The 22,202-nt window shown below is 49.0% G+C and overlaps 1 protein-coding gene across 4 annotated transcripts in view; it reads left to right on the top strand.

Moving 5' to 3' along the window:
* PARD3B (par-3 family cell polarity regulator beta) overlaps nt 1–14,305 on the top strand; it is a 777,127-nt gene extending 762,822 nt beyond the window's left edge. For 3 of the 4 annotated variants that reach the window (XM_083154121.1, XM_083154120.1, XM_083154119.1), the window contains one exon: nt 6,210–14,305. In XM_083154121.1, coding sequence (XP_083010247.1) covers nt 6,210–6,528 — 319 coding nt within the window. In that variant the 3' untranslated portion in view covers nt 6,529–14,305. The remainder of the gene's footprint in view (nt 1–6,209) is intronic. The other variant, XM_083154122.1, reaches the window with a different exon arrangement.
* The last annotated feature ends 7,897 nt before the right edge of the window (nt 14,306–22,202 follow it).

The following is a 22,202-nucleotide window of genomic DNA, read 5'->3' as shown; positions in this document are numbered from 1 at the left end:
GACAGAGGGGGCATCTGTTGTGCCCGCAGATCACACTGACAAAGGGGCATATGCTGTGCTATAAAGGGGTTAGTGTGTGGCTCTGGCATTGCGGACTAGCGTGTCACACTACAGTGTGTGTAATCCTGGCACAGTGTGATCTGCTCAGCAACCTGCCTGCCAAAAGCCAAACTGGCCACACACGGTGCAGGCAGCACATGGCTTTGGGACTGCCGGTGCTGAACAAGGGGCCACATGCAGAGGGGAGGGAGGGGCCGCACTGATCTGGGGACGCAGGGTGATCGCTGTCGCTTGCATTTGTACATAGAATTACATTTCCCAGGAATACTACACTGACTGAGAATAACGTTCATGTTCCTATGGGCAGGAGAATTGTGCAGGGCTTGGTTTTAGGAGCATATTCCTCCTTCCCTGCACCTCATGTCGCCTGTCTGTCTACCCCTCCCTCTAGACTGTAAGCTCCTTGGAGCAGGGTCCTCTTCCCTAGTGTTCTCACAGCCCTCTTCTTACATTTCAATGACTGCTCTTTTACTACCTTCTCCACCTGTATCTCTTCTCACCTGTGTTCATTTATCTCTACCACTGACACCTGCCCCTGGTAACTCCTCTGCCTCCCTACATCCCAGCTGTATTGTGTACTAAGCATTGTGCTGCTGTTACCTGTGCTCATCTCTACCACTGACACCTGCCCCTGGTAACTCCTCTTCCTCCCTACATCCCAGCTGTATTGTGTACTAAGTGCTGCTGTTACCTGTGCTCAACTGTACCACTGACACCTGCCCCTGGTAACATGCGGACTGCTCCTCTGCTTCCCTACATCCCAGCTGTATTGTGTACTAAGCATTGTGCTGCTGTTATCTGTGTTCATCTCTACCACTGACACCTGCACTGGGAACATGCAGACTGCTCCTCTGCTTCCCTACATCCCAGCTGTATTGTGTACTAAGTGCTGCTGTTACCTGTGCTCATCTCTACCACTGACACCTGCCCCTGGTAACATGCAGACTGCTCCTCTGCTTCCCTACATCCCAGCTGTATTGTGTACTAAGTGCCGCTGTTACCTGTGGTCATCTCTACCACTCACATCTGTCCCTGGTAACATGCGGACTGCTCCTCTGCTTCCCTACATCCCAGCTGTATTGTGTACTAAGTGCTGCTGTTACCTGTGCTCATCTCTACCACTGACACCTGCACTGGGAACATGCAGACTGCTCCTCTGCTTCCCTACATCCCAGCTGTATTGTGTACTAAGTGCAGCTGTTACCTGTGCTCATCTCTACCACTGACACCTGCCTCTGGTAACATGCGGACTGCTCCTCTGCTTCCCTACATCCCAGCTGTATTGTGTACTAAGCATTGTGCTGCTGTTACCTGTGCTCATCTCTACCACTGACACTTACCCCCTGGTAACATGCAGACTGCTCCTCTGCTTCCTTACATCCCAGCTGTATTGTGTACTAAGTGCTGCTGTTACCTGTGCCCATCTCTACCACTGACACCTGCCCCTGGTAACATGCAGACTGCTCCTCTGCTTCCCCGCATCCCAGCTGTATTGTGTACTAAGTGCTGCTGTTACCTGTGCTCATCTCTACCACTGACACCTGCCCCTGGTAACATGCAGACTGCTCCTCTGCTTACCTACATCCCAGCTGTATTGTTTACTAAGTGCTGCTGTTCCCTGTTCTCATCTCTACCACTGACACCTGCCCCAGGTAACATGCAGACTCCTCTGCTTCCCTACATCCCAGCTGTATTGTGTACTAAGTGCCGCTGTTACCTGTGCTCATCTCTACCACTGACACCTGTCCCTGGTATCATGCAGACTGCTCCTCTGCTTCCCTACATCCCAGCTGTATTGTGTACTAAGTGCTGATGTTACCTGTGCCCATCTCTACCACTGACACCTGCCCCTGGTAACATGCGGACTGCTCCTCTGCTTCCCTACATCCCAGCTGTATTGTGTACTAAGCATTGTGCTGCTGTTACCTGTGCTTATCTCTACCACTGACATCTGCCCCTGCTAACATGCAGACTGCTCCACTGCTTCCATGCATCCCAGCTGTATTGTGTACTAAGTGCTGCTGTTACCTGTGCTCATCTCTACCACTGACACCTGCCCCTGGTAACATGCGGACTGCTCCTCTGCTTCCCTACATCCCAGCTGTATTGTGTAGTAAGTGCCGCTGTTACCTGTGCTCATCTCTACCACTGACACCTGCCCCTGGTAACATGCAGACTGCTCCTCTGCTTCCCTACATCCCAGCTGTATTGTGTACTAAGTGCTGCTGTTACCTGTGCTCATCTCTACCACTGACACCTGCCCTTGGTAACATGCAGACTGCTCCTCTGCTTCCCTACATCCCAGCTGTATTGTGTACTAAGTGCTGCTGTTACCTGTGCTCATCGCTACCACTGGCACCTGCCCCTGGTTAACATGCAGACTGCTCCTCTGCTTCCCCGCATCCCAGCTGTATTGTGTACTAAGTGCTGCTGTTACCTGTGCTCATCTCTACCACTGACACCTGCCCCTGGTTAACATGCAGACTGCCCCTCTGCTTCCCTACATCCCAGCTGTATTGTGTAGTAAGTGCCGCTGTTACCTGTGCTCATCTCTACCACTGACACCTGCCCCTGGTAACATGCAGACTGCCCCTCTGCTTCCCTACATCCCAGCTGTATTGTGTACTAAGTGCTGCTGTTACCTGTGCTCATCTCTACCACTGACACCTGCCCCTGGTTAACATGCAGACTGCCCCTCTGCTTCCCTACATCCCAGATGTATTGTGTACTAAGTGCTGCTGTTACCTGTGCTCATCTCTACCACTGACACCTGCCCCTGGTAACATGCAGACTGCTCCTCTGCTTCCCTACATCCCAGCTGTATTGTGTACTAAGTGCTGCTGTTACCTGTGCTCATCTCTACCACTGACACCTGCCCTTGGTAACATGCAGACTGCTCCTCTGCTTCCCTACATCCCAGCTGTATTGTGTACTAAGTGCTGCTGTTACCTGTGCTCATCGCTACCACTGGCACCTGCCCCTGGTTAACATGCAGACTGCCCCTCTGCTTCCCTACATCCCAGCTGTATTGTGTACTAAGTGCTGCTGTTACCTGTGCTCATCTCTACCACTGACACCTGCCCCTGGTTAACATGCAGACTGCCCCTCTGCTTCCCTACATCCCAGCTGTATTGTGTACTAAGTGCTGCTGTTACCTGTGCTCATCGCTACCACTGGCACCTGCCCCTGGTTAACATGCAGACTGCCCCTCTGCTTCCCTACATCCCAGCTGTATTGTGTAGTAAGTGCCGCTGTTACCTGTGCTCATCTCTACCACTGACACCTGCCCCTGGTAACATGCAGACTGCCCCTCTGCTTCCCTACATCCCAGCTGTATTGTGTACTAAGTGCTGCTGTTACCTGTGCTCATCGCTACCACTGGCACCTGCCCCTGGTTAACATGCAGACTGCCCCTCTGCTTCCCTACATCCCAGCTGTATTGTGTACTAAGTGCTGCTGTTACCTGTGCTCCGGTTTTTCTTCAGTTACTGATATGTTTAGTTCTGTGTACCTTGTATTGTTCTTATATGTGCTATATTTATACCGCGCTGCGTACTATTTGTGGCGCCTTTATAATAATAGTTATTATAAAATGGGAACATAGATAATGAAAATCTATTCTGACCCATACTCGGGGCCACTGAGAGATCGTTCGGGCTCTATATTGGGGGGAGGGGGGGGGGCACGTCATGGACAAATGGAGTGTGTGGGGGCCCTTTGCAGAAACAGGCACAAAAGTCTGCTCCAAAGGATGCCCTGATATCTAGCCCAGACTGTAATGTGTCTCCTCTCCCAGGAACGTACAGTATTCTGCTGCTTCTGCGACCAAATACATTTGGGCCCTTATTCTGGTCCGTTCGCATAGGGACCAATGTTCAGCGTGCACGCATCCATTTCTGCACATGTGCATACGCTGGGTGTGTGCGGCCAGGACAGCGGGTGCGGGACGGATAGTTGCGCCCATGGGAACGCACAGTGTATTATGGGCGTTCCCATGGAAATCTCCCGGTGAAGTGGACACCGGAGGCGGCAGCTGCCTGCCCATTTCCTCTGGAGTGTACACACATATCTAAGTGACCTGAGAGTCCCTTTAGATTTGCGTGCACTTACCAGAACATTCCATGCTCAGCGACCACGGAATGATGTGGGAGTTTCTCCCTGGCCTGCGAATGGATGTTTATGATAAACATCCATTCGCAGCCAGTGTGTACAAATGTGGCATGCGAGGAGGGAAGCGGGCAGACCGCCATTCGCAGGGCAGCGTCTTACGAATCAACCAGAGTAAGGTCCTTCCTCTCACTCTCTGGGTCAAATGTATTAAAAATCATGAAAACTGGCATTATTATTATTTTAATCGCAGCAAGTATAATCACCTTTAACATCATTTATCCCCTCCATTTACTTACTGTAACTATCAGGACAGCGGCAGCGATAACCACTGTCCTGGCGAGTTACATCCTGGGAGTATTAAAGGAGTCTGTTACATTTTTTAAATGCTCCTCATGAGAAACTGAGTGTGTCAGGGGAGCCAAGTAGAGGCTGCAGGAGAGAAATCTAAAGATGCTCTCCTCCCAATATGCCCCCATGCACATAAAGGGGTTTATGCGGAGGATGACACACAACAATGTGTAGCATAACACATATAAGAGGCACTAATGTGAAGCATAATGTGTATAAGAGGCACTACTGTGCAGTGTAACATGTATAAGAGGCCCTACTGTGCAGCATAACCTGTATAAGAGGCACTAATGTGTAGTGTAATGTGACTAATGGGCACTATTGTGTAGCATAACCTGTATAAGAGGCACTATTGTGCAACATAATGTATAAAAGAGGCACTAATGTGCAACCTAATGTGTAAAAGAGGCACTACTGTGCAATCTAATGTATATAAGAGGCACTACTGTGCAATCTAATGTATATAAGAGGCACTACTGTGCAATCTAATGTATATAAGAGGCACTACTGTGCAATCTAATGTATATAAGAGGCACTACTGTGCAATCTAATGTATATAAGAGGCACTACTGTGCAATCTAATGTATATAAGTGGCACTACTGTGCAACCTAATGTATATAAGCGGCACTACTGTGCAGCAGAATGTACATAAGAGGCACTACTGTGCAGTGTAGTGTAATGGTTAGCATTACTGCCTCACAGTGCTGAGGTCATGGGTTCGATTCCCACCATGGCCCTAACTGTGCGGAGTTTGTATATTCTCCCTGTACTTGCGTGGGTTTACTCCGGGTACTCCGGTTTCCTCCCACAATCCAAAAATATACTGGTAGGTTAATTGGCTCCCAACAAAATTAACCCTAGAATGTCTGTGTGTGCAAGTACATGTGGTAGGCAATATAGATTGTAAGCTCCACTGGGGCAGGGACTGATGTGAGTGTTCAAATATTCTCTGTAAAGCGCTGCGTAATATGTATGCGCTATATAAGAAACTGTTAATAAATAAATAAATAAATATAGGAGGCAGTGTAGCTTAACATGTATAAGAGTCACTATTCTGTGGCATAATGTGTATAAGCATCACCACTGTGTAGCGTAACATGAATAACAGGCACTGCTGTGTAGTGTAACATGTATAAGAGGCACTACTGTGCAGTGTAACTGTTATAAGAGTCACGTGTAGCGTAACGTGTATAAGAGACACGTGTAGCGTAGTAATGTGTACGATTCCCTACTGTGTAGCATAATGTGAATTAGGTACACTATTATATGGTGTAATATGAATCAGTTGCATGTGTGGGGTGTAATGTGAATAAGATTGTGCTACTGTGCAGTTCAATTTGGAGGTACTGTGGTGTGGCCACGCCCCTTCCTTGTGAGGCCAACCTATTTTTTGTGGTTGTCCCTTTATTACTTATGGGAGGGAGGGTGTAAATGTATATAGTGTGCAGGGGGTGTTGAACACTCTAGTCTAGTGCCATCCCTGTTATTACTGACACATAAATATAGACAGTCTGTCTGTCTCTCATTGTGTAGAGATGGCTATATACTGTGATATATAATAACTGGTACCGGTCTGCCCCCACCTTGTGCCATGCTGCAATTATACTGTACATGGGGTAAATGTGAGGCTGCTTTGCGGGTATAACGTGACAAAGATTCCGTTTCTAACCCACTGGTGTTTCTTTTGCAGACCTGGCCCCATGGACACCGTGGAGTACATGTCTGCTCCGCGTGCCGTGTACAAGGAGAAAGAGCCGCCATACTACTATGATGTGACTGGATCATACGGTAAAGGTACATATTCCAGATCCCAAGTACACCAAGATGACCGCTACCCTCCATATCACCCTGCACCAGCCAAGGGCCCTCTCCGACAGGATGTTCCACCGTCTCCACCTCAGGAACAACGATTGCCAGGCTACGGTACTACCGGACGCTCGGCGCAAGATCGGTACCAGTATCGAAGCCAGGATCCCAGACAGAAAAATGCCATGACTGCCGCAGTATAGGCTACGTGACGCCATACGTGTGGTGAGCAAAGCATGGCAGTCATACGGTATATCCCGGTATATGGACACTATAACATGGCTTCATGCTGCTACTGAGGACATTGCCAAATTAGTGTAACGGTACTGTATGGGGGGGGCGGGGCATCACCCGGCCGCCTGGAGCGCAATAACCATCTGATAAGTGCATTATTATAGTTTCTAGCAATATAGATAACCACATGTATAGGTTATGTTGTCTCCATTTGACGAAGAAGGTATTTGCGGTGGCACATCCATATGGGACCACCACCGCAGACATGACTACCGTGGCTGACATTGGTTAATGGTTACAAGCCAGTGACCCAAATAAATGGTACTAGGTCACTGGAATTACTGGACAGGCTTTCTTACTGCACACTGTACAATCCCCCTGTCCCCCATTATCCAACACTTTCCCTCCAGTATAACAAATGGGCCAGAAAGTCCTAGCCAGCAGATAAGGTTGGAGGGCGCAGTGCCCTGCTCGCTACCTCCGACTTACCACTGGCTTCTGCAGCAGGCGGCGTTACACTGCGTCCTGCCTTATACAGATTGTGTTATCGTGTGTCCAAATATCAGGACTGTTACACAATATACTTTTACTCATGTGCCTATACGCAGATACAGTACATGAATGTTTAAATAACAACGTGCGGGCAGCAGCGCAGGTAAATGGTGCCCGCTGCACTGCGTCCAGGTAACGCAATGCACGCGGTCTGTTACACCATTTCCCTATATGCTGTTGTGTTATTATTGTGCTTATAATAAACCAAAAGGGGGGATTATTAGCTGGAACCCAACTTCCTTGGTGCTTGGCTACACTTGTGATCCTAGCCTGCTATCGGTGACCTATTGTGTCGGCTGATGGGAAACTGCTGACACAATGTGTATCCTGCTCCACCTGGGTCTCATTCCCCCTCTCACTGCCTTAGCACCTGCCTTAATAGCGTGAGACAGATCATGTGGATCTTGTTGGGGGCCACAATAATAAGGCAATAAGATCATGTCACGTTGGACCCGTGGCCTCCGGCGTAGCCATACACTGGCAGCGGTAGCTGGGTCGCCGGGAGCAGTCTGTGTTCATGCCCAGCACCACGTAATAGAATTATATATAAAATACTGAGCAGGTAACAAAGGCTCCTTCTCAGAGCGTAAGGGATTATCCATATTGCGCTATAGGTTTCCCTACGCACTGCGGCCAGAGATCGGACAGCCCCAGAAGCTGTAACTAACAGAACTAGTTAATGCCTTCAAAATTCTTCAAAAAAAATAACTAAAATAAAATGTGACCAAGCAGAAAGAAAACAGGAGACGCTGAGTGTTACAAGTAGAGTTCATGTTTGCGGAGTAATCAGCCTGCAGAATGTATTGATCTAATACTAAGTGCGCAATCAATACTTTCTGTCACTGCGCACTTTGTATCGCTGCAAACCCCTGGCTACGATGTTCATTTTCAAGCCCAAACCCCCTGCTGGTCTTTTACCAGCGCACGTGGCCTTTTATACAGAGAAATAAGATGCACCGGGGCGGGTGGATGGTCAGCTTTATGGCCAAGTGGGGGGGCTCTCCTGGCGGAAAGTGAAGCACAATGCAGCCCAGCCAAGGAAAACAGCAGGAGCCCTGACACTTCTTACTGTGCTCCAGATTTATTAGGGTCCATAAAAACCCCTCAGTATTAAAGGTAGATTACTCATTGGGGGCCAATACACGTAGAGTAAAATGTTGTTCTAAAGAGTAATTAACTGAATCACTCAACACCTCTGGATATATCGCCTCTATACGCTCTGCAGCGAGACTGGGGCGCAGGCTGGGCCGCTGCTGAAATAGGCTTTGTCTTTTGGGAACACATGGTCTAATAATATTACATATATCATTCATATATATAACCCTTTCTGCGCCTAGATACATTACATACAGGGCTAGTTATCAATGGTGAGTGCCGCATATCTATTCACTAAGCATAGGAGAGAGATAAATGACCCGCCAATCAGCTCCTAACTGTCATCATACAGACTTGTTGCATTGAGCTTAGCCGCTGTCCTAGTAGTATTCTATGTAGACAGCACATACGGTACATGACAACCACAAGTGATATCCATGATGTCACCGTGCTGTAATGCTCTCATATTGGGGAATGCAGGAATAACCTATTTCTCCTTCTAGAATTTGACTAGATTTCTGCTGTGTGACACGGTGGCACATTGGTCAGTATTGCTGCCTCTCAGCACTGGATCACAGGTGTGACAATTACACTTTGCACCAGTGTTGAGAATTTTGTATTTGGTCAATGTGGATTCCTCTATAACCTTGATGGCTAACCTTGACACTGCAGCTGTTGTTGAACTACACATCCCAACATGCTCTGCTTCAGTTTTGCTATTTGACCATGCTAAATCTGATGCAGGGCATGCTGGGGTGTGTAGTTCAACAACAGCTGGTGTGGCAAGGTTAGCCATCAAGGCTATATAATGTAACCCAACATTCTGGGCTCTTTGAGTCTATGGGGCCTACAATGACTTTTGGGTTACCCACTGGGGGAGATTCTCTGAGCCCATGAAAACTAACACAGTGTCCGAGGGGTAGTAATAAGGCCGAGCACCTACCTGCACTCCAGGAGTACTGTGTGCCAGTGACAGCAATCACCACCCCTGACCAATGGCACGTGAACAGGGCGATCTGAGAAATACAAATATGGAGATTGCATGATTAATTAGATGAACATTATTGTAAAATAAATGCCCCACAATAGTGCCCCAATGGCCTAATATGCTCATCAGAAGTGCCCCAAAGGCCTAGTGTACAGGGTCGGATTGGCAACTTAAGCCACAGGGAAGAACCCCAGTGCACCTATGGGGCAGATGATAGGGGGTGACAGGCTGGTGGTGTGAGTGTGTTAGGGGGTAAAGGGTGACAAGTTGAGGGACACTTTTTGGATTTTTCCCCATGCTGTGCTGCAGTGCGCAGATATAATGTGCAGAGAGTTAGGTGTGGGAGGGGCGTGTCCTAGCTCTACGTTGCAGAGTCAGAAGCAGCCAGTAACTGAGCACATGGGTAACACCATGCTGCACTGCAGCGGGCAGAGAGTTAGGTGTGGGAGGAGCGTGTCCTAGATCTACGTTGCACAGTCAGAAGCAGCCAGTAACTGAGCACATGGGTAACAATGCTGCACTGCAGGGGGCAGAGAGTTAGGTGTGGGAGGGGCATGTCCTAGCTCTACGTTGCAGAGTCAGAAGCAGCCAGTAACTGAGCACATGGGTAACAATGCTGCACTGCGGTGGGGCGGGCAGAGAGTTAGGTGTGGGAGGGGCGTGTCCTAGCTCTATGTTGCAGAGTCAGAAGCAGCCAGTAACTGAGAACATGGGTAACAATGCTGCACTGCAGTGGGCAGAGAGTTAGGTGTGGGAGGGGCATGTCCTAGCTCTACGTTGCAGAGTCAGAAGCAGCCAGTAACTGAGCACATGGGTAACAATGCTGCACTGCACGGGGCAGAGAGTTAGGTGTGGGAGGGGCGTGTCCTAGCTCTACGTTGCAGAGTCAGAAGCAGCCAGTAACTGAGCACATGGGTAACAATGCTGCACTGCAGCGGGCAGAGAGTTAGGTGTGGGAGGGGTGTGTCCTAGCTCTACGTTGCAGAGTCAGAAGCAGCCAGTAACTGAGCACATGGATAACAATGCTGCACTGCGGTGGGCAGAGAGTTAGGTGTGGGAGGGGCATGTCCTAGCTCTACGTTGCAGAGTCAGAAGCAGCCAGTAACTGAGCACATGGGTAACAATGCTGCACTGCACGGGGCAGAGAGTTAGGTGTGGGAGGGGCGTGTCCTAGCTCTACGTTGCAGAGTCAGAAGCAGCCAGTAACTGAGCACATGGGTAACAATGCTGCACTGCACGGGGCAGAGAGTTAGGTGTGGGAGGGGCGTGTCCTAGCTCTACGTTGCAGAGTCAGAAGCAGCCAGTAACTGAGCACATGGGTAACAATGCTGCACTGCAGCGGGCAGAGAGTTAGGTGTGGGAGGGGTGTGTCCTAGCTCTACGTTGCAGAATCAGAAGCAGCCAGTAACTGAGCACATGGATAACAATGCTGCACTGCGGTGGGCAGAGAGTTAGGTGTGGGAGGGGCATGTCCTAGCTCTACGTTGCAGAGTCAGAAGCAGCCAGTAACTGAGCACATGGGTAACAATGCTGCACTGCACGGGGCAGAGAGTTAGGTGTGGGAGGGGCGTGTCCTAGCTCTACGTTGCAGAGTCAGAAGCAGCCAGTAACTGAGCACATGGGTAACAATGCTGCACTGCAGCGGGCAGAGAGTTAGGTGTGGGAGGGGTGTGTCCTAGCTCTACGTTGCAGAGTCAGAAGCAGCCAGTAACTGAGCACATGGATAACAATGCTGCACTGCGGTGGGCAGAGAGTTAGGTGTGGGAGGGGCGTGTCCTAGCTCTACATTGCACTCAGAGCAGCCAGTAACTGAGCACATGGGTAACACCATGCTGCACTGCAGCGGACAGAGAGTTAGGTGTGGGAGGGGCGTGTCCTAGTTCTACATTGCACAGTCAGAAGCAGCCAGTAACTGAGCACATGGGTAACAATGCTGCACTGCAGTGGGCAGAGAGTTAGGTGTGGGAGGGGCGTGTCCTAGCTCTACGTTGCAGAGACAGAAGCAGCCAGTAACTGAGCACATGGGTAACATTGCTGCACTGCACGGGGCAGAGAGTTAGGTGTGGGAGGGGCGTGTCCTAGTTCTACGTTGCACAGTCAGAAGCAGCCAGTAACTGAGCACATGGGTAACAATGCTGCACTGCGGTGGGCAGAGAGTTAGGTGTGGGAGGGGCGTGTCCTATCTCTACGTTGCAGAGACAGAAGCAGCCAGTAACTGAGCACATGGGTAACAATGCTGCACTGCACGGGGCAGAGAGTTAGGTGTGGGAGGGGCGTGTCCTAGCTCTACGTTGCAGAGTCAGAAGCAGCCAGTAACTGAGCACATGGGTAACAATGCTGCACTGCAGCGGGCAGAGAGTTAGGTGTGGGAGGGGTGTGTCCTAGCTCTACGTTGCAGAGTCAGAAGCAGCCAGTAACTGAGCACATGGATAACAATGCTGCACTGCGGTGGGCAGAGAGTTAGGTGTGGGAGGGGCGTGTCCTAGCTCTACATTGCACTCAGAGCAGCCAGTAACTGAGCACATGGGTAACACCATGCTGCACTGCAGCGGACAGAGAGTTAGGTGTGGGAGGGGCGTGTCCTAGTTCTACATTGCACAGTCAGAAGCAGCCAGTAACTGAGCACATGGGTAACAATGCTGCACTGCAGTGGGCAGAGAGTTAGGTGTGGGAGGGGCGTGTCCTAGCTCTACGTTGCAGAGACAGAAGCAGCCAGTAACTGAGCACATGGGTAACATTGCTGCACTGCACGGGGCAGAGAGTTAGGTGTGGGAGGGGCGTGTCCTAGTTCTACGTTGCACAGTCAGAAGCAGCCAGTAACTGAGCACATGGGTAACAATGCTGCACTGCAGTGGGCAGAGAGTTAGGTGTGGGAGGGGCGTGTCCTATCTCTACGTTGCAGAGACAGAAGCAGCCAGTAACTGAGCACATGGGTAACAATGCTGCACTGCACGGGGCAGAGAGTTAGGTGTGGGAGGGGCGTGTCCTAGCTCTACGTTGCAGAGTCAGAAGCAGCCAGTATTTGGCCCCCTGTTTTGCAGCATGCTTTGTCCAGCTGCAGCTACTGTTTTACTCCCGACTCGGAATCAGCCCCTGAGTGCGTCCTACAGCACTTGTGAGTTACATTCCCATCCATTGCAATAACACAGCGCAGGAATCCCAGGACACAGACCGCAGCCGCCTGCATGGGACGGACCTACAGACGTTATGGATTTAATTGAAGTTTTCAACAGAAATAAATATTCAACGTGTAGGTTCCAGATTAGATCCAAAAACAACTCCAGCGCTTCTATCAAACTATTTGTTCCTCTTTCAGGAGCATTGTTCTGGGAATGAGGAACTTGTGTCTGGCAAACGTCCCGCACATGGGAAGGCCAACACGCGGCGCGTCCTGATAATAATCTCCCATTCATTCGCCTGGAGGAAACATTGTTCTTCCCATCAATGTAGATCTTCATTTACACTCATCGCATCGCTTATCGGGGGTGTAGGGGGGGAATTCTGCGGTCGCCTCAGGCCAAGGGGAATACTTAACGTTTACATCCATTCCACCCATGGAGAAAACCTGCGCACAGCATGTCGCGTCGGCAAGGAATAGAGGAGAGGAGCAGTGGGCACTATATAGGTTGTGAAGTTGGCAGCGGGCGATGTTGCCCACAAAGTGAGAGGTAGCGTCAGGACCACGGAGTTCCGGCATCGAGAGACCGTTGTAAAACTTCTGCGCTAAACTCACAGAGATCGTGGTTACCGGATGTTTAGAAGATATTATTAGCTTGATAAATAGGCCCCACAGTGATAGACATCATACAATAGAGGAATCTATAGATGATAAATACGTAAGTAGCATAGAGTTTGCCAGCCAATAGGAATTCAGCGATTAATGGTACACGATCCCTTTATAGCTCTATATCAGGCTGGGAGAAGTAGCGATGTATCATTGCATTAGGTCTATGGGGTTGATTGGTTTTTGCCCTATATACTAATAGGGCCATGGCTGTACATAACCTGCTGTATCCGTCCCCGTAGTATATTATCACTGGCTCAATGCAGATCTAGTTATTACGTACGCCAAACATTAGTGCCACTGTGCTAACACTAGGAGAGAGATACAGTACCGGCCAATCAGCTCCTGTCACATGACTGTAAGACCGCCTGTAACATGGCAGCTAGGAGCTGGTTGGCTGCTACTTTATCTCTCTCCAAAGCGTAGTACATCTGCCCCTGGATCTCTTTCCATTTAATCCTTCCCGAAAACACACCAAGTCAGGCTTAGCGCGTGTTTCCTGGAGACCGGCACAGCGCTCGTGCATGTAATCCCCGCCCCCGGCGTCATCTTCCGCTACAGGGGGACAAATAATGGTACATAGCCCCAACGTCCATTTGTGTTCATGACGCAGCTATCCGGAGAGCCAGAGACGGCTCATATGTTACATATTTGTGTTATACATCTTTCCGTGCCTGAGCCATGATCTCCATCTCCATGTATGACTACGTGTGGCATATATTCAATACACTCATACCGTGACCTTCGTGGTATAATCCACGTAATACGATGGGCTAATGAAAGCCTGAATGTGACTAGTTAATGTCTTCTACCCTTCTTTGTCAGATGCATCCATGACCACGTAATGGGGAAGAAGGCCAATGATGGGGGTAGTTGTGACGCCAGGAACACGTACAGTAGGGAACCTAAAGGGTCTCTTCACAGATTCCATCCTGAGATTACTACCCTGGTGCGGTCTAATTGGCGGGCTGTATCGGCGAGGTGCGGCCTCCTGTCGGGAACCATTACTCTGCCGGGAATCTAGTGAATTACTTTTGATTACTCCTCTAGGCTTACTGCATAGTGAACGTTTAAATCCAAATTGCAACGATTAGAGGGCGGAACGTGCGGATTGTGCCCCGGTCTCGCCCCTCGCTGTATATACGCCACAATGGATTGTTAGCAGGAATACTGAGAAAGGGAAAAACACAGATCTGTAAAAGCATTCTCACCAGCAGAACAAAAATGTATTTTTATACGTTATATTTTCTCTTGTGTATTATAACTATTATGTAGATCCAACACGTCTTATTTTGTACTGAAATAAAAAGCATCAAGATTACAAATATTCTACTTGTGTGGCCTGTGATTCTGCATTTCACAGCCTCTTTTCCTGCACTGCGCAGCCTCCGTCCCTGCATCACTTGCACGGCCTCCATCCCTACATCACTTGCACGGCCTCTGTCCCTACATCACTTGCACGGCCTCTGTCCCTGCATCACTTGCGCGGCCTCCGTTCCTGCATCACTTGCGCAGTTTCCGTTCCTGCATCACTCGCGCAGCCTCCGTTCCTGCATCACTCGCGCAGCCTCCGTTCCTGCATCACTCGCGCAGCCTCCGTTCCTGCATCACTCGCGCAGCTTCCGTTCGTGCATCACTCGCGCAGCTTCCGTTCCTGCATCACTCGCGCAGCTTCCGTTCCTGCATCACTCGCGCAGCTTCCGTTCCTGCATCACTCGCGCAGCTTCCGTTCCTGCATCACTCGCGCAGCTTCCGTTCCTGCATCACTCGCGCAGCTTCCGTTCCTGCATCACTCGCGCAGCTTCCGTTCCTGCATCACTCGCGCAGCTTCCGTTCCTGCATTTTCAGCCCATTATACCCTCAGATGGCGGATAAGGTGCTTTGGGTGGGTGGATCAGAGTGGTAAGGGTGGGGGGCTGTATATAGATTACATTTTTGTTGATATTGAACATCATCATTACTATGCATATATTTCCAGCTGCTCCGAAAGTCTCCAGTTGGCACAGATTATTGGATGGGCACTGACATCTTCTGTAACACATGATCGACAGATTGTAAATGATCTGTGCCTGTACAAAGCCATTTAGGATCCTGTGTCATAAAACCGCCTTTCACGCTCAGCCTCCAAAACAGAGACTGCGGGAAGGGAGGACGTCGCAGGTTTGTACAGAGACCGCGGGAAGGGAGGAAGCTGCAGGTTTGTACAGAGACCGCGGGAAGGGAGGACGCCGCAGGTTTGTACAGGGACCGCGGGAAGGGAGGACGTCGCAGGTTTGTACAGAGACAGCGGGAAGGGAGGACGCCGCAGGTTTGTACAGGGACCGCGGGAAGGGAGGACGCCGCAGGTTTGTACAGGGACCGCGGGAAGGGAGGACGCCGCAGGTTTGCACAGGGACCGCGGGAAGGGAGGACGCCGCAGGTTTGTACAGAGACCGCGGGAAGGGAGGACGCCGCAGGTTTGTACAGGGACCGCGGGAAGGGAGGACGCCGCAGGTTTGTACAGGGACCGCGGGAAGGGAGGACGCCGCAGGTTTGTACAGAGACCGCGGGAAGGGAGGACGTCGCAGGTTTGTACAGAGACCGCGGGAAGGGAGGACGTCGTAGGTTTGTACAGAGACCGCGGGAAGGGAGGACACTGCAGGTTTGTACAGAGACCGCGGGAAGGGAGGACGTCGCAGGTTTGTACAGAGACCGCGGGAAGGGAGGACACTGCAGGTTTGTACAGAGACCGCGGGAAGGGAGGAAGCTGCAGGTTTGTACAGAGACCGCGGGAAGGGAGGAAGCTGCAGGTTTGTACAGAGACCGCGGGAAGGGAGGACGCTTCAGGTTTTACAGTAATTACAAAGCTACCAATCTCTGCTGGCGCAGCGCAAACACAACTAGATATTGCTCTTAGATAAGATGGAAACATTATAACTTAAATTGACTTTACATAGAGATATGTCTCCGCTACATTACACCTGCCCTGCCAACCTGACCCACTTCCTCACTGCTGCGGGCATAACTGGCAGCACTACTTCTAAGTGCACACACGACTGTGTCAGCGAAGCTAGGAGCACTACTGGGGCGTAGTGTTCTCAGAATGGAATCAGTGTTTTACCTGCAGAAACGTACAGTGCTGGGGAACAGGAGACTGCACCATATTCTCCAGGGATTGTCATATATAGTGTGTCATATGCTCATAAAGCCGACACTAACAGGGTGTACACACGGTTAGATATTGTCTATTTGCTTATAGAAGCGAAATCCAACAGAAATCGAACGCATTAGATTTTGATTCGATCCCTATGCGCAGTCCCCCGGCATTAAAATCAAATCGAAAAATAGACTGTGCAGCCAAGACTAAGGGCCCGATTCTGCTTCACTCGCAAAAGCAAATTCTCTCTTTAACCCCTTCAGTGGTAATCCCGACATTTTTCTGGGCTATGCTCCAGTGCCCAGACTGTCAAACCCGGAAAATTCTCGGGATTACCACTGTCTGCGATATTAGGTGCCAGGCAGCGCTGATCACTGAGCTGAGTGCTGAGCTCCGCCCCTGCCCAGCTCCGGCTGCCCAGCCCCACCTCCTTCTCCCCTGCTGTGTGCGTGTGACTTACTAACGTGACGGTTGCCGGTGGCAGGGCCGGGCAGCGGCTGATCTAGTGCTCAGCGGCGCTGCCCGGCCCCAGGAGAGACAGTGGTGGGGTTTTTTTTAGTGAGCGCTCCTCCCAAAAAACTCACAAAGTGGGGAGCACTACCTAAAAAAAAAACACTGAAGGGATTAATGGTAAAACCAATGCTGCAATGCAGGTGGGGCTGATGTGCAGAGAGTTAGATTTGGATGTTATGTGGTTTCTGTGCAGGGTAAATACTGGCTGCTTTATTTTTACACTGCAATATAGTGATCAGTTAAGTTCACCCCCCACCCAAATCTAACTCTCTCTGCACATGTTACATCTGCCCCACCTGCAGTACAGCATGGATTTGTCCACCCATCTCTTATCACAAGAGCTGCCCTTTGCAATACTTATCACATATGATAAGCGATTAGTATCAATGTGATGTGCAGCAGGATGTTCTGCAGCTGCTTGGTACATCCCGCCCTATATCGTACAGATCTACACTATATACACTCGATCGAATCGGGATTGAATAGAAAAGGAATCGCACCGTGTTTACACCCCTTAACCGGTTCCACAGGAAGATGCTATGGAGAAAATGGTCATGACGGGTATCATAAATGGGGGGCGCTTCCTGCTCATCCAGCTGTGGGGCCCAGAACACAGGAGAAGCGCTCACTAATTGTCCCTACAGGGCCACCTGATCCCTAAAGCTGTATATGATGATGGTATAATCCAGCGGCCCGACACCTGCAAATCACCTCTGACATCACATACACCGACTATAATCACTGTAATCCAACCATCAATTATTAAATTAATAATCCTGAGATCTGCTCGTTACCAGCTTCTTATACAGTCCTTAGGGACAGAAGAATAAGTGCACAGTATATACAGTAACAGAGGGTCAGCTTACTGCAGCCGATGGGGTCTAACCAGTGAGGAAGACCCTCCTTGCAAACACAAAAAAGGGTCTACAGACACAAATATGCTTTTTTGGAGCACTCTTGATTTGTGATACGTGGTGATATCGAAAACAGAACTTAATAATATCCTTTAAAAGAAAAAAATCACATGTGGTGGTGCAAACTGCTTTCTGGGGTGGGGGCTTCATTAAGGCCCCCGATCTGCAGCGTAGGGGTTCGGCAAGTTTGGGAATGGGGAGGGTGTGGTATTAACTGAATATATACCTTCATCCAGTGGCTCCCAAAGTTGCCCTAGAATATTGGTACGTCTTCATGGCTCCCCAGGACAAAGGTTTGGTGACTTGTGCTCCGGTCCCCCTTAGGGTAAGTCATGTGGTGTGGACATAGCTTCTGATTGGCAGCCACTAGCAATGGATATACCTATCACACAGACCATCATTTGCGTTGCTCCCCGACCACCAACCAGAGTGTCTGGCAGCCCCCCGGGGGCCTAGACACACAGTCTGGGTACCACCGCCATAAGCTGTGTATCTCCTCCTGTGCTACTGACAGAGGCTGCAGGTTAGCGCTGGATATGAGGGATAAAGGTCAGCCCTGAATAGATGCAGAGATGTGGCTCCATATTCTGTGACTCTGGAGCCCCCGGTACAGACACATCCGGTGCTTTTTATCTTCCCTGTACGGGCTCAGATGTGATGTAATAAAATAAGAAAACATTTCATAATGAAACTTGTGGGACTGGAAACCTGACATTTGCAAAGCGGCTGCTGAATATGCGTCCTGTGTACAGATGTGAGATCGGTGCCAATCTCCATGTGTACGGGCAGCAATACCTGCCTTGCGAGTCCACCAACACCGTCCTCACAGCCATCTGCCCCCACGGCTGCAAATGGATGTTTAGCATAATCCATTCACATCAAATGATCTCTCCAGCGCTCGCAGATCTGAGACACCTCTGCTGTGGGCAGGAGGCAGGCGGGCAGCTGGCATATATATATATATATATATACACACCATAAGGCTGGCACTCGCATCTTGGTGTATGTGAAGGTGCTGGGGTGACAAACCATATACGGGGCTGAGTTTCAGTCCAATATTATTGCATAATAGAAAAAGCGGAGTCACCCACCAGTCTTATGTTAGTGCAGGATTTATGTTAGATCAGGCAGCATGGCCGGAGAATGATCAATGTTTCGGTCCGACTTGGGACCTTTATCTTGATAGATTATAAATATTGATACAGAGTACCACAACACTCGCCATCCCTGCGAATGGGGTGCAAGCAGCACTCGCCATTCCCAGGTTGGGGTGAAGTGGCCTGTGACCACATGCTCTAATAAATACAGAGACTCAACACTAACTCACCTTAGTATACAATTAATCAAATAAATAATGGGGTTTTAGTTCATGAATTGATCAATGCATTTAAGCTTGCAGCCCATCACCAAGGGACCCCATTTCACTGCAAGTCCTACACTAACAATTGTCTCTCAAGAGCCTGGCAGCTGCTGACACCCCTGGCGATGGGCTGCAAGCTTAAATGCATTGATCAATTCATGAACTAAAACCCCATTATTTATATGATTAATTGTATACTAAGGTGAGTTAGTTCATTATGGAGAGTGTTGATTCCTTGTATTTATATATATACACACACACACACACACACACTAATGTTCAAATGTAGGGGTTCAATTTTCTTTCAAAAATAAAGAAATTTCACTGTGTTTTTCCAATGAAGATAACATTAAATTAATCAGAACTACACTCTATTAATTGTTAATGTGGTTAGAAGACAAACGGATTATTAGAAAACCAATTATGTTAGCACAGCTGAAAATGGATTTGCTAGTTAGAGAAGCTATAAAACTGGCCTTCCTTTGAGCTAGTCGAGTATCTGGAGCATCACATTTGTGGGTTCGATTATACTCCTAAAGTCTATGTGAAACTCAACAGTCTATTCATGTTCATGGAAATGAAGGTTATTCCATGTGAGAAATTGCCAAGTAACTGAACATTTCCTACAACGGTGTGTACTACTCCCTTCAGAAAACGGCACAAACAGGCTCTGACCAGAGTAGAAAGAGGTGGTAGGCCCCGGTGCACAACAGAGCAAGAAGACAAGTACATTAGAGTCTCTAGTTTGATAAATAGATGCCTCACAGGTCCTCAACTGGCTGCTCCATTAAATGGTGACCGCAAAACGCCAGTGTTAATGTCTACAGTGAAGGTGGCCTTCTAGGCAGAGTGGCAAAGAAAAAAACATATCTGAGACTGGCCGATAAAAGGAAAAGATTAATATAGACAGAACAGACATTGGACAGAGGAAGATTGTTATGGACAGACGAATGGAAGTTTGGGGTGATTGGAACACACAGAAGAACATTTGTGAGACGCAGAACAAGTGACTGGATGCTGGAAGAGCGCCTGACGCCATCTGTCAGCATGGTGGAGGTAATGTGATGGTCTGGGGGCTACTTTGGTAAAGTGTGAAATTTGTACAAGGTAAAGGGGAATTTAAATAAGGAATTCTATCACTGCATTTTGCCATACCCTGTGGACAGCTCCTGATTGGAGCCAATTTCCTCCTCCAACGGGACAATGACCCAATCTACACCTCCAAATTATGCAAGACCTATTTGGGGAAGAGGCAGAGAGCTGGTATTCTGTCTGCAATGCAGTGGCCAGCCCAGTCACTAAGGCCCCCATTTATCATTGATCGCATTTACAATTACAGAATATTACCACCCAGGATCGCATTGTAAAATGCGATCATTTCGTCCGAATGTATTACCTGCTGTGCGCAGGGACAGGGCTCCAGAAGGAGCCTGTCCCTGCGATGTCCGGAGCCGGAAGCCGGGGGGGTCTGCGTATGCACGGTTAGGCGCTGACCCCCCACGACCCCGCTGACCGGCAGTGCGATGTGTAGCCATAGGCTACAATGGGCTATCGCCTTATCAGAATGGCGATAGCTATGGGGTGCGATGCCACGCTGCCCGATGTTGATACATCGGGCAGCTTCGCATCCCCCATAGAAACCTATGGGGGATGCGGCCGGCGGCGCTGCAGGGGAGATCGCAGCCGGGATCGGAGATTCCTGCTGCGGTCCCCTGTGATACATTAGGGGGATACTTAATATTTGCGGTTAACTCCCGAAAACTGGCGTTTTTGGGTATTTAGCAGCAAATATTAGTTGATAAATGCGGCCCTAGATCTCAACCCCATTTCGCTGTTGTGGGAGCAGCTTGACCGTATGGTACGCTGCTACACAAGAAGAATCACGCCAATCCAACATGTGGGAGGAGCCTTAGGCAGCGTGGGGTGACATTCCTTCAGATTACCTCAGCAAATGAGCAGCTAAAATTCCAAAGGTCTGCAATGCTGGAACTGCTGCAAAAGGAGCATTCTCTGATGAAAGCACTGTGACAAAATCATTATCTGTAACCTTGCCAATGTCCTGACTATGTTCTATTCATTTGGTAAATAAGTCAGTTTTCATGTAAAACACAAATTTGTCAGGGTTATCCCAAACTTTTGAATGATTGTATATTACCATACATTTTAAATGTAAAACAGAACAGAGGACGACGGTCTCCCAGAAATAGCAGGCTCCGCCATTGGGCCATCTGCGTGCACGGACGCTGTGTTCTGCCAGATCTAGTTTCAGCTGCTGCTTTGGCTAGATTCTAGAATTTTGTTTGCCAAACGCACAGGGACACCTCCAGCTCCCGAAGCAGCATTATATCAATAGCCCCCAATTACTCCTCAACCTGATCCAAGCCCCCTGGCCCAGCATTAAGTCCTAATAATGAGAAATACAGTAAGTCTAAGCTCAGGACGCTGTGTAAGAGAATGTTCCCTGCAATAGCCATTTACTGTGTCTGGGAAACTGCCCAAATACTGATAGGATGATTTACTGGTGCTGGGAAGGTTATGCCAGCGTAGCCAGTCCACACTGGTGCCCACCCCAGTGCCAGATTAAGGTCTAAATGGGCCTGGAGCTGAAAATTATGGGCTTATTATGCGCAATAATAGGGGTTGTGGCCAGCACCTAATAATGTGGGGGGCCTGACCAGTGTTCTGTTTGGGTGGTCTGCTCATGGGTGTGTCTCTATTTGTGTAAATATTTTCAACTAATTATATATGTCTGGAAAAGGTAGGGGGATATATTGGCAGGTACCCTACAAAGGTGCACCCGCAGGATGCTGATTTCCTAAGATACTTTCGGGGTGAGGCTGCACTCCAGTCATAAAAAAAATACTGAAAACCGAAAGTTGGTAGACAACATTTCAGCACCTTTTATGTGGTTTACCACAACATATACCCCTTATACAAATCATGCAACACAATAGTAACTTATACTGTACTTGCCTCTTACACATTATGCCAAATGGAATGAGCCAAAATTCACACCGACTGAGCCAAAATTCACACTATGGCACACAGATTGAGTTAAAATTCACGTTATGCCACACAGATTGAGGCAAAATTCACATTTTGCCACATGGATTGAGCCAAAATACACACTATACCAAACAGATTGAGCAATAATGCACAATATGCCTCAAACAGGAGCATTGCGCGCCAAATTTACACCATAATGCCTATTACATGTTAAGCCACACACCATAATGTCCATTACTTATTATGCCAAACACCATAATGCCTACTAATAATTATGCTACATAAGTGCTGCTTA

The sequence above is a fragment of the Crinia signifera genome, chromosome 7 (genome assembly GCF_055691185.1).
Source record: "Crinia signifera chromosome 7, ASM5569118v1, whole genome shotgun sequence".
NCBI classification, from domain to species: domain Eukaryota; kingdom Metazoa; phylum Chordata; class Amphibia; order Anura; family Myobatrachidae; genus Crinia; species Crinia signifera.
Note: the sequence above shows the minus strand (reverse complement) of the source record. Positions and strands in the feature narration are given on the sequence as shown.